General features: G+C 36.3%; 1 protein-coding gene across 7 annotated transcripts in view; it reads left to right on the top strand.

Moving 5' to 3' along the window:
• FBXL2 (F-box and leucine rich repeat protein 2) overlaps positions 1-14011 on the top strand; it is a 144514-nt gene that overhangs the window by 26545 nt on the left and 103958 nt on the right. For all 7 annotated transcript variants that reach the window (XM_082726128.1, XM_082726127.1, XM_082726126.1 and 4 more), the window contains exon 2: positions 10359-10420. In XM_082726128.1, coding sequence (XP_082582254.1) covers positions 10359-10420 — 62 coding nt within the window. The remainder of the gene's footprint in view (positions 1-10358; positions 10421-14011) is intronic.

Here is a 14011-nt window from a genome sequence, read left to right as displayed (position 1 = left end):
AAAGCCATTGGCCTGGAAAATGAAAGGGGCTGAATGTAGTGAGTTCTTACAACCAATAGGGCTTAAAGCCTGGAGTTTTAAAGGTCAGTGGGTTTGCTTGGGATAGAGCAGGGAGGGCACTGCCCTGCTTCTGAAGAGAGGGCAGGCATACAACCTGGGGACAGACAGTGTGGGAACAGTGATCTAAAGAACACCTGGGGTGCACAGAGGGGAGATGATTCACTTGTCTTAAAGGGTGTTCCAGGAATCAACATTCACAGAGTTGCTTCTCCAGGAACAGGGGAGCTGGCTGGCACCATTTCCCTCCCCACCCCTCATAAACATAGAACATAAACACAGTGCTGACACTGGCTGACTAACTTCTTTATACCAAGCTCTACTGCCACCCCCAGCACTCTGGCAGGACTGCCCTTCTCAGTCAAGCTTGCCTCAGTTCCAGTGTGGCATCTCCTCTAGAAGAACAGCACAAACCCCTGCCCACACCACATCTCTGCCAGGGACTTCTGCATGGCCTCAGTTATAGTGGAAGTAGCATCAGGTCTCATTTAATAAGCAGACCAGAGCACACCTAGTTAACGCTTACCACATTCAGACCAGGGAGCAAAACACTGTCCATAGCAGACCAAAGAGCCTCTGCAGACAACTGGCCTGAAGGATAGAGTGCCAAAACACAAAAGTAGATACTTATGAAGTGCCAGGCCCTGAGCACTATATGACCTCTTTGTAAGGCCATTACTTTCAGGAGAAGACATAACAGACTTTTTTAACATACAGTAGAAGGCAGAGACTTATACAAAATGCTAAGATGGAGGAATTTATCCCAAAGGAAAGAAAAAGATAGGGCCATGGCCAGAGAAATAAGCAAAACTGATATAAGTAACATGCCTGATGGAGAACTTAAAGCTGTATCATCAGGATACTCACTGGGCTTGAAATAATAGAAGACATTAGTGAGACCTTTTCCACAGAGAGAAAAGAGTTAACAAAGAAACCTAGATGAAGAATGCAATAAATGAGATTGGAAACCAGCTTGTTGTAATGAATAGCTGGCTGGAAGGAGCAGAGGAATGAATTATTGACGTAGAGGCCAAAATAATGGAAAATAATGAAGCTGAACAAAAGAGAAAGAATTATACAACACAAGAATAGACTTAGGGAACCCAGTGACTCCATAAAATGTAGTAACATTCGTATTACAGGAGTCCCAGAACAGGCCCATTCGGTTAAGCATGCAACTCTTGATCTTGGGGTTGTGAGTTCAAGCCTCATGTTGAGTGTAGAGATTACCTTAAAAAAAAAAAATTCCAGAAGAAGAAAGAGAAAAGGAGGCAGAAAATTTATTTCAAGAAATAATATCAGAAAACTCTCCTAATCTGAAGAAGGAAACAGACATCCAGATCCAGGAGGCAAAGAGAATGCCTATCAAAATCAACAAAAGCAGGCATTGTTGCCTTGGTGTTGACCCAGACCTATTGTAGTTAAATTGTCAAAATATAGCGATAAAAGAAAACCTTAAAAGCAACAAGAGAAAAGAAGTTCTTAACTTACAAGGGAAAATCCATAAATTTAGCTGAAGATTTCTCACCAGAAACTTGGCAAGCCAAAAGGGAGTGGCATGATATATTCAGAGTGCTTAATGGGGAAAATCTGCAGCCAAGAATACTCTGTCCAGCAAGGCTATCTTTCAGAAAAGAGAGAGAGATAAAGAGTTTCCCAAACAAAAACTAAGGGAATTCATCACCAACAAACCAGCCCTGCAAGAAATATTAAAGGGGACTTTTTGAGTGCAAAGGAGAAACCAAAAGTGACAAAGACAAGAAAGGATCAGAGAAAATCTCCAGAAACAACAAGACAAGTAATAAAATGGCAGTAAATACTTATCTATCAATAATACTTCGAGTGTAAATAGACTAAATGCTTCAGTCAAAAAACACAGGGTGTCAGATGGATTAAAAATAATAAGACCCATCTGTATACTACCTACAAGAGACTCATTTTAGATCTAAAGATACCTGCAGATTGAAAGTGAGGGGGTAGAGAAACATTTATCATGTATGTGGATGTCAAAGAAAGTCAAAGTAACAACACTTACAGCAGTCAAACTAGACTTTGTTTTTGTGTTGTTTTTATCCTGTTTTTGGGTGTCAGGGTGGTACTGGCCTCATGGAATAATTTTGAATGTGTTCCCTCTACCCCATTATTTGTAGGATTTTGATAAGATTTGTAAGATTGACATTAATTTTTTAAAAATGTTTGGTACAATTCACTAATGAAGCCATGTGGTCTTGGGCTTTTCTGTCTTGGGAGTTATTTTTTTGTTTTTTTAAGATTTTTATTTGAGAGAGAGAGTGCACACATGAGCAGGAAGGGCAGAGGGAAAACAGACTCTGCTGATGCAGGGCTTGATCCCAGGACCTTGGGATCATGACCTGAGCCGAAGGCAGATGCTTAACCAACCGAGCTATCCAGATGCCCATCCTGGGAGATTTTTAATTCCTAATTCAACTTTCATTCTTGTTGTTGGTCTAAGAAGATTCCCTATTTCTTGGATTCAAGATTCATGATTCAATTGTGGTAACTTAAGCATTTTTAGGGATTATCTGGGGGTTTTTTTCCCCCTTAGTTATCTGATTTGTTAGTGTATAATTGTTTATAGTAATTTGTCTTCAGACTGTGTATTTCTGGGGTTATCTGTTGTATTATTTTCTCTTCCCCTTCTCATTTTGGTATTTGAGTCTTCTCTTTCTCTCTCTCTCTCTCTCTCTCTCTCTCTCTCTCTCTTTTTGGTTATATGATTAAAGCATTGTCAATTTTTTTTTTTTTTGAACACTGGTGGTTACTTTCAGTGTTATGTTATTGTTTTCTCTGGTGTCTATTTTATTTCTGATTTTTCTTTATTGTTTCCTTTGTCTACTAAAATTCAGCCGAGTTTCTTCTTTTTCTGGGTCCTTGTGGTGTAATGTTAAGTTATTGAACTTTTTTTCTTAAATGAGCATTTATAGCATAAATTTTTCTCTAATATCTGCTTTTGCTGTGTACCATAAGTTTTGAAATATTGTTTTCTTTTTCTTTTGTTTTGAGACATGTTTTGACTTGCCATTTGATTTCTTTTTTTTTTTTTTTTTTTTTTTTTTTAGATTATATCTATTTATTTGACAGAGATCACAAGTAGGCAGAGAAGCAGGCAGAGAGCGAGGGAAACAGGCATAGAGCGAGGGAAGCAGGCTTCCCGCTGAGGGACTCGATTACAGGACCCCGAGATCACGACCCGAGCCAAAGGCAGTGGCTGAACCCACTGAGCCACCCAGGCGCCCTTGCCATTTGATATCTTATTTGGTCCATTGCTTGTACAGTAGTATGGTGTTTAATATTACATATTAAGTATTTAGTATTTATGCTGTAGATTTTCCAGCTTTGTTTTATTATTCTATAGTTTATTTATTGTTCTGTAGTTTTGTACCATTGTGGTTGGAGAATATACTTGGTATGATTTCATTTTTCTTAAATTTGTAATATTTGTTATGTCTCTTTTTATGTGATTTAGCCAGGGGTTCTTCTGTGTGTACTTTGAGGGGCTGGAATGTTTTATATATATCTTTTAGAACCATGTATTCTGAAGTTTGTTTTAAGTAAAAAAAAAATTCCTACTGAAAAAAAAATAATAACTTTAACTGAAGGTACTTATTTAAAATAAAGCATATCAGATGGGAGGTGAGTGGGGGGATGGGTGAAATAGGTGTAGGGAATTAAGAGTACACTTACCATGAACACTGAGTAATGATATATAGAACTATTGAATCAGGGGCTCGTGAGTGGCTTAGTCAGTTAAGTGTCCAGCTCTTGATTTTGGCTCAGGTCATGATCTCAGTGTCATGAGACTAACCCCTAGGTTGAGCTCCATGCTGGGCCTGGAGCCAGCTTAAGATTCTCTTCCTCTCCACCTCTTCACCCACTTACTCACTCTGTCTTTAAAAAAAAAAAAAAAGTTGTTGAATCACGATATTGTAAACCTGAAACTAATATAACACTGTATGTTAGATATACTGGACTTAAAAAAAATAATAACAAAAAATGAAAAATATTAAAGTAGGTAAATAGAACACTAGGACATACTGTTTGGTTGCTTTAAAGAGCTATGTAACACATCTTTCACTACAAATATAAATATTTGAATCTAATGATAGTGATACTCTAGAAGAATTTTTGTATACCCAGGAATGTTTTATTACTAAAATGGCCACGGTAGCACAGCTTAGAGAATATAGTCACTGGTATTTTTTTTATTAAAGATTTATTTATTTTTAGAAGGGGTCGGTGGAGAGGCAGAGAGAAAGAGAAACCAAGCAGACTGTGTGCTCAGCACAGAGCCCAACATGGGGCTTGATCTCACGAGCCTGAGATCATGATCTGAGCCAAAACCAAGAGCCAGATTCTTAACTAATTGTGCTAACCAGGTACCCTTGTAGTCATTGGTATTGTAATAGCATTGCATGCTGACATATGGTAGCTACACTTGTGGTGAGCAAAGCATAGTGTATAGATAAGTTGAATCACTTTGTTGTACACCTGAAGGTATTGTAACATTGTGTGTCAACTGTGCTCAAAAATGTTTTTTCTAAAAATGAAAACAGTGTACATTTGAAAATACAAAAATATATATACACATACATACAAGGCCAAAGATGAAAAAAGATGCAAAAATCAGAAGAAAGCTGGTTGTTGTTATCTTAATAACAGTCAAAGTGGATTTTGGCACAAGGATAATTTCTAGAAAGAAAGAGGACATTTCACAATGCTGTAAGGTTTAATTCATTAAAAAATAAATAACAAACTTAAATACATATGTACCTAACTACAAAGCTTCAAAATACATGAAACAAAACTCGAGAGAATCAAAGGGAGAAAGAAAGAAATCTACAATCACCGTTTTAAAATAGTAACACCTCTTACTAATTGATAGAATTTGTAGATTAAAAAAATCATTAAGATATAAAAGATTTGAACATCACTACCAACCAACTTGACCTAATTGACATTTATCTAATGATATACTTCAGTACATAGGAATAGAAAAATGGTAAAAGTCATTCCTTATTAGTAATAATTTTAAATGTGAAATTATTAAGCTTACCAAGTAAATATAGATTGGCAGAATGGATTAAAAACCCAAAAACCATGATCCCATTATGGGCTGTCCACAAGAGTCTCTTGTTAGACCAAAATTAAATAGGCTAAAGGTAGAAAGATGGGAAGCAACTTTCTATACAAATAGTATTGATATCATACAAAATAGACTTCTGAGTTAAAAACAACAAAAACAATAAAGATTTATATTTTATATTTTGATAGATGGTGAATTACTCAAGAAGATACAATAATTATAAACATATATGCACCAAATGATAGACTCCAAAATATATACAGCAAATTGACAGAAATTAAGGATGAAATAGACATTTCTACAATAACTGTTGATTTCACAACCATCATCGTAACTATTATTTGTTAAGCACTCACTATTTGCCAAGATTATTCTAGGCATTTTACATACATGAACTCCTCTAACTCACAGCAACCCTTGTGGCAGAGTTACTCATTATCCCCATTTTACAAAAGAGGAATTCATGGCATAGAAAAATTAAGTGACCTACCAAGATAACAGTAATGTATTTGGCAGAACCTGAATGGTAGATTCAGTAAATTAGATTTGGTTCTTAGAGATTTTCTATTCAAACCAACCACTGAAAAAAGGTATTTCTTTCTTCAACATACCTGGTTCTGTGATATTTGTAGGAGCATTGTGTGGATAGAGCATCACCACTTGAAAGAGTAAAACATTCTAGTGTGGGCTAGTCTCATTGCCATACAGTTCTTCCCTGCACTGAATTGTAATCTTGTAGCTTTGATTCACTGGTCTTTATAATAACAGAAAATAAGCCCATCCTTCTGACAGCTATCAAAGTATGTGAAGATTGTCATGATGTCACTCTCCATCACCCTCAACACCAATTGGAGACCTCAACTCCATACTTTAAGTAACACGGTAGTAGCATATCAATAAGGAAATAGACCTACTAGAGATATGTAGAACACTCCACCAAACAATAGTAGAATTCATATTCTTCTCAAGTGAATGTGGAATGTATTCCTATTCCTATGGAACCTGTCCTGTTCTTCAGGGCAGACATTATGTTAGGCCACAAAAATAGTTGATAATTCTCAAAAGATGGACTTCACATGAAGTATCTTCTCTTACCACAATAAAATGAAGCCAGAGATTTAAAAAAAAAAAAAAGGAAAACTGGACATTTCACAAATATGTGGAAATTACACAGTAGACTTTTAACCAGTAGGTGTAAGAAGAAATAAAAAGGATATTAGGAAATAATTTGAGACAAATGGCATTGAAAACACAACATATCAAAACTCATGGGATGGAGTGAAAGCAGTGATCAGAGGGAAATATATTGTTGTAAATGCCTACATTAAAAAGAAGAAAGATCTGGGGTCCCTGGGTGGCTCAGTTGGTTTAGCATCTGCTAAACCTGGGGTCCTGGGGTCAGGCTCTGAGTTGGGCTTCCTGCTGCTTGGTAGGGAGTCTGCTTCTCCCTCTTCCTCTACCCCTCTCCACAGCTCATGCTCTCTTTCTCATTCTCTCTCTCTCTCTCAAATAAATGAAATCTTTAAAAAAATATAAAATCAGGGGGTGCCTGGGTGGCTCAGTGGGTTAAAGCCTTTGCCTTCGGCTCAGGTCATGATCCCAGGGTCTGGGATCAAGCCCTGCATCTGGCTCTCTGCTCAGAGGGGAGCCTGCTTCCTCCTCTCTCTGCCTGCTTCTCTGCCTACTTGTGATCTCCGTCTGTCAATTAAATAAATAAAATCTTTTTAAAAAATCTCAAATCAGTAACCTAACTTCCATTTCAAGGAACTAGAAAAAAGTAAATTATGTAATGAACACAGTGCTTAGTGGAACTTGGAATACAATAGGGACTTAATGTTCGTAGAAGGTGGAGGAGAGTCAGGAATGTATCCTCCAGACTGAGAAGGTGGAGGAGGGTCAGGAATGTATCCTCCAGACTGAGAAGGCACTTGAATACTGCAAAACAAAGAAGGCTACTCCATACCATTTATACAGTTTTATTCAGGGTCACCTACTGACAGGGTATTAGGCCAGCAGGTGGACAGAGGATCCAGGGTACTATACCCCCATTCCCCACCCACCTTGGACCTCAACCCACAACTTTAATAGTGCAAGGGGTATGGTGGTGTGGTCACAGGGTGGTTATCTATAGTGAGGCAATCTGTGTCCTAGAAGATCTATACTAGTTATCTAAAGTGGTGCCACCTGTGTGCTAGAGCAGGCTGTCTACTAGTAAAGTGGTGTCATCTCTGCACCGAGGGCAGAACAAGATGCAAGGCCAAAAATGGAGCCAGTGTTGTCACAATCCTATACTCACATACACATTGCTAAAACTAATCATTGAAAACATTTTTAAAATGAGTGTAGGATACTATTTACAGTATTCTTTCCATTTCTGTAGTTTGCTTTGATGCATTATGGTATATATGGGTTTTTAAAATCCATTTTTAAAAATGAGATGTTACAGGGGCACCGGGGGAGTGCCTGCGTCTCTACAAGACCAGTGCTCTAACCCCTGAGTATAGGGCCCTGCGTCTCTAGATCTCACAGTTGTTAGTTTCAGCCCCACCTTGGGTACAAATTGTTATTAGGGTTGTTAGTTTCAGCCCCACATTGGGTACAAATCTAGAAATAGATAAAGATATTACACATATACTGTGAATTCCACCCATTTAAAATGTACAATCCAGTATGTTTTAGTATATTTATCAAGTTGTGTCTTCATCACAATTAATTTAAGAACATATTTATAACTCTAAAAAGAAACTCCATCAGCAGTCACTCACTCATTTTAGGTGACCACTAATCTTAATTCTGTCTGCATGGATTTGTCTTTTCTGGATGTTTAATGTAAATGGAATCATAGAATATGTGGCCTTTTATGTGTGTCTTCTTTTATGTAGCATAATGTTTTCAAGGCTCATTTCTGTTGTAATATATCAGTCTCCATTCCTTTTTATTGCTGAATAATGTTTCATTGTATGAATATACCACATTTTGATTATACATTCATCAGCTGATGAACATTTAGATTGAGTCTACTTTTTTGACCATTAGGAGAAGGTGACTGAGAAGGTGGAGGAGGGTCAGGAATGTATCCTGTTTTTGTTTGGGTACTTGTTTTTATTTTCTCAATAACTACTATGATTGGAATTACTAGTTTTTCTGGGAACTCTATTTTTAACTACTAGACTGCTTCTCGAAGTGGTTGCACTGTTTTACTTTCCAGTGTATGAAGGTTCTAATTTCTGCACATTATTAGTATCTTTTTTATTTTAGCTGTCCTTGTGGCCGTGCAGAGTCTTATTGTGGTTTTGATTTGACATTCCCTAATGACTAATTATGTTGAACTTATTTTTATGTGCTTATTGGCCATTTGCATATCTTCTTTGCAGATATGTCTATTTAGACCTTCTGCCTATTTTTTACCTGGTTTGTTTTTCTGTTTTTTGCATTGTGAGAGTTCTTTATATATTCTGTATATAATTCCTTTATTAGATATGTGATTTGCAAATATTTTTTCCTATTTTATGGATTTTTCTTTTTACTTTCTAGATGATGTCCTATGACACAAAAGTTTTTAATTTTGATGAAGTCCAATTTATTTTTTCTTTGACTGCTTATACTTATGGTATCATATCTGCAAAATCATTACATAATCCAAGATCACCAAGATTTATGCTTATTTTTTTCTTTTAAGGGATATAATTTTAACTCATTTTTAAAAAATCTTTGATCCATATTGAGTTGAATTTTTAATAAAACGTGAGGTTTATTTATTTTTATTTCATTATTATTTTGCATGTAGACATCCAGTTGTCCTGACACCATCTGTTGAAATACTATTCTTTTCTCCATTGAATTATCTCAGAGCACTTGTCCAAAATTGATTGCTTGTAAGGATTTATTTCTGGATTGTTCTGTTCCATTGATCTATATTTCTATCCTATTCCAGTACCATGATGTTTTAATTACGGTATCTTTGTAGTAAGTTTTGAAATCAGGAAGTGTGAGTCCTCCAATTTTGTTTCCCTTTTCAAGATTATTTTGGCTCTTTTGGGACTCTTGCATTTCCATATGAGTTTTAGGATCAACTCTTCAATTTTTTTTTTAATATTTTATTTACTTGACACAGGCAGAAAGAGAGCACAAGCAGGGGAAGCAGCTAACAAAGGGAGAGGGAGAAGCATGCTCCTCCCTGAGCAGGGAGCCCAGTGCAGGGCTCAATCCCAGGACCCTGGGATCATGACCCAAGTCGAAGGCAAATGCTTAACTGACTGAGCCACCCAGCTGCCTCTCAACTCTACAATTAAAAAAGAAAAAAAGACAGCTGGGATTTTGATAGAGATTTCATTAAATCTGTGGACCAGTTTGAGAACTGTTGCTAACTTAACACTTAAATATTTAATTTGTGAACATGAAATTTGTCTCAATTTGTTTTCTTTAATTTCTCTCAATAGAGTTTTTTGTGTGGGTTTTCAATATATGTCTTGCATTTCTTTAATTCATTACTAAATGTTTTATTCTTTTTGATGCTTTTGTAGTTTATTTATTTGTATTAAAGAGGGAGAGAATGTGAGTGAGGGGAGGGGCAGAAGGAGAGGGAGATAGAGAATCTCCAAGCAGACTTCCCAGTACACAACATGGAGCCTAATACAGAGCTTGATCCCAGGACCCTGAGCTCATGATCTGAGCCAAAATCAGGAGTTGGTTGTTCAGGTGACTGACCCACCCATGCACCCCATAAATGAGATTGTTTTAATTTCATTTTCAGGAGGTTCATTTTTAGACAATTTGTGTACAAATGTATTACATATTTGTATATTGTATTGCTAAACTCGTTGATTACTTCTAATGTTTGTGTGTGTGTGTGTGTGTGTATTTCTTAGAATTTTTTATATATAGGATCAAGTTACCTGTAAATAGAAGCTGTTTACTTCTTCCCTTCCAGTCAGGATGCCTTTTATGTATTTTTCTGACCTAGTAGGCTTGGCTAGAACTTCTAATACAATGTAGCATAGAAATCACTGTGTTGCATTTTTATTAAGTGGTGAGGGGGTATAAACTCTTTTTATATCCATTAATACTGAAGGTTGATGGCTTCATGAAATTAGTTATCATATATGTAGGACAGTAATTGGGGCTGTTATGACCATGTAACTTTTTTTTCATTGGGGAACACTTTAACAATGTCCTTGTTTTTTTTTTTTTCTTTCAGGTTTTCTCAAATAATGATGAAGGCCTTATTAACAAAAAGTTACCCAAAGAACTTCTCTTAAGGTAAATGTAGATAAACTTTAATGAACTCAGATTTGATTCAGTCATCAAGTTCCAAGACAATCTTCTTTCTCACTATGAGTCCATAGCATAGAAAAACAGACAGAATTAGCCTAACTGACTTTTTGTTTTTGTTTTATAGAATGCTGTTCAGCTTGTTGTTAAATTTTACTTGGTCTAATCCAGAATGTACTAAGTATGTACATAGCATTGGTCTGGATTCTTTTTGTAATGTGGTAAGTATTGTAATAATCTTCAGTAGGTGCCATTGTTTTGGTATCAGTAGATATTCTCAATGTAGTCAATAACATGAGGAGTGATTATTAAGGTTGTGAGCTCCTGAAGTCCCAGACATGTAGATGTTTTCTGATAAACAAGCTTTAAAATAATTACAGCTATATGTTCTTACTGAACACTTAAAATGCTCATCCAAATATTGATATATTTTTATCCATCTTATGAGAATTATGTGCCAAGTGACAGTAAGTACTATAAAACATGGTTTTTGTCCTATATTTCTGGCATCACTGAATATGCAATAAATGGTGTTTTGCTTGCCATTTTACCATATAAATCTATCAACCAGCGTTTGTTGATCCTGAGGCACTGTGGTTTCCTTTAGTACTCTATAGTCATCAAAGAAATCTTATTTTAGTTTTGGATGTTCTGTTTTAATTGTTTACAAGTAATACATGGTAACCTTTGAGTGGCATTTCCCAAACTCTTCTCATATCACTGATGTTCCTCAAAGCAAAACAAGTTTTATGATCAAATAAGAATGGGAATCACTGGGATAACAAAACCTAGCCTTACTAGGCTAATACACGTGATGATACTCCCAGATGGATTGTTGTGGCATTTCAACTTGCTTACCATGGAACTCTTTTAATATTCCATGTTAATTCCATGTTCTGTGGAAAAGATTCTGGGAAATGTTCACATAGAGTAAGTGATTGGTCAGATGACTCAATTCCCTTAGGCTCTTTCATTTTACTCAGTTAATTAAAAAGAAAATCATTTCACAACAGGATCAAATGAAAAATACAGCAATAATATTTTATTTTGATAAAACAAATACTTGTTTTGATGAAAGAATATTCTCTGGCATTTTAGACCCTTTTAAAGTTAAGGAAGTGGTAACAAGAAAGGAATGATATGTTTTTCATATAAACCTGGGAGTTCTTGATCAAACAGTGAGCTGTTAGAGCCAGCATGGCTGTGTTAGGATGGGCAGGCTGTTACTATATAAATGGAGGGGATGCCATCCACAACAGACGACAAAATTCATGGTGTCCCTTGGAATTGTGCGGTGTTTAATTCCTGGTCTGAACTTTTTCTAGCACAGACATCAAGCTGTCATATGAACATGTCCTCCTCCATCCTCTGGAGAATCCACCAGCTTCAGGCTGACCCATTATTAGTCATTCAGCACTTGGGTGTGATTAAACGCTACTCTTTGCATGATTACTACTGCTATCTGTGACTCAAAGCTGCTAACTTAATATTTTCCTCTTTGGTAGGGTTAGCTTTGACACTGTTCTCAGCCTTAGAATAGTTTCTATCTGCTGACAAAAAAAGGCGGGGGGAATTATATCACTTTCTTTGCTAGTGTGATTTATGAACTGTTACTTTAGAAGTTTTAGTTCTTTCAAAGATCCATGATGGACCCAGCTGTTACGAAATTCTCCAGTTACAGGTTTTGAATCATACCCCAAAGCTCATACAGAGATCAATTTTCAAAAAGAATTGCCATTTGAGACCAAATGTTCATAACATGTCTATTCATAGATTTGTATTCCCACTTCTGCTCTTATTTTGGAGTCTGTGAGGGGAATTTAAATTTTAAAGTACTGCTGCTACAGGTCTTCTCTGACTCGTGAGTCTCAAAATTTAACTCTAGCCAACTATGGTATTTTAATGTTTGTTGGCCTTTAAATTAGTTCTGCCATTTTACTCTCAGACCTTATATTCTCAGTAATAGTATTCTCTTTCCTTTTGTTTCTTTTTGGGCAAAATTTTGAAGAAGGGTTTGACCAAGTTACCAAAGTAGCTGTCTTCATCATCCCTCATGGAGCTTAAGTCTTGATTATCTTGCTTATTTAAATGATGTCTTCATACTTTCAGTATGTCCTAGTCTTACATTTTTACTTCATATTGTAGACTTCTTTGTAACAGTGCAGACTTTGTATTCTTGTTGAATTCCTATTCACCCTCCCTCTTACTTCATCAATAGAAATGAATTCTTTGACCTTACAATAATCTTACGTACTTGCAGCCAGATCCTCCTGTGTCTGCTGTTTTGTATGTTTTGTTTTTTAAGATTTTTTATTTATTTGTCAGAGAGAGAGAGAGAGAGAAAGAGCACACAAGCAGGAGGAGTAGCAGGCAGAGGAAGAAGCAGGCTCCCCACTGAGCAAGGAGCCTGACATGGGACTCTGGCCCAGGGCCCTGAGATCATGACCCAAGCCAAAGGCAGGGGCTTAAGTGACTGAGCCACCCAGGCATCCGACCCATGTCTGCCTTTTTTTTAACTCCATCTGTTACCACCCTCTTAAATTCTCTACTAGCTTCCGTTACTGATCACATCAGGGAAATTCTTACCTTCCCCTTTGGAACCATTAACAAGCACAACCTAGAATTATGTGTGTCTTTTCATCTCTTTATATTCTTTTGAATCCACTCAGAAAAATCCATGAGGTGGTTTTTCATCTGATCATCTTCTTGTTAGTTTTAAGACTACCCAATATTGTTCACAGATTCCTTCTACCACCCCATCTTTAATTTGTTACTTAGCAAGTTTTTAGAATTTTGCTTTTTCTACCCAACTTTCATTCATAAATTAAGGATACTCCAGTTCTCCCTCTCTACCCTTTATGCTCACAGAATTCAACAGCTTACAATTTTACTCCTCCTGGGGAGTCAGTTGTATAATGCTTATAACATTATAACAATTGTGATAACAATTATAACAATCTTTAATTTGTTGAAAGCTGTATATCTATTAGTGAGTTGGGTTGTCCTTATATTCTGTCCTCAGTGTTATTGTCTGTATTACTTTTTAGAGCCAAAGTTGGTTGAGATTTTAGTTATCCCCATTTACTGCTTGTGTGACCTTAAAGTGACTTAACTCTTTGGGCCATAATTTCCTGTATCTACAAAATGGAGATGATAATAGTTCTTACTGAATGGGGTAGTTGCTAGCCCTTAGAGGGACTGGCATTTAATAAATGCTAAATAAATGTTAGCTTTTATTGTTAATATCAATTTTGGATGCCTGAATTACTTATTAAATGCTATGTGATAATGTAGTCAGTTTTACTGCAAACAACTGATAAAAGCAAGCTATCCTGTTGTGGATCTCAGCATGTGCTACTGCTAACAATTCATTTTATCACTCTGGACTGATGCAGTCTCAATGTAAATTGTACATTACCAAATGATAATTAAACTGATAACTACTAAGGCATAGGCAAGTTGGTGGTGGTGTATGTCAACTGGTAATTAGTTTGTATTATAAAAATTATAGCTTCTTGCAAAGAACAATTTCTCTTTTAAGAAAAGTAATCTTATGTGAATTGAGTACTGGTCTAAAGT

The sequence above is a fragment of the Mustela nivalis genome (assembly GCF_964662115.1).
Source record: "Mustela nivalis genome assembly, chromosome: 1".
NCBI lineage: Eukaryota > Metazoa > Chordata > Mammalia > Carnivora > Mustelidae > Mustela > Mustela nivalis.
Note: the sequence above shows the minus strand (reverse complement) of the source record. Positions and strands in the feature narration are given on the sequence as shown.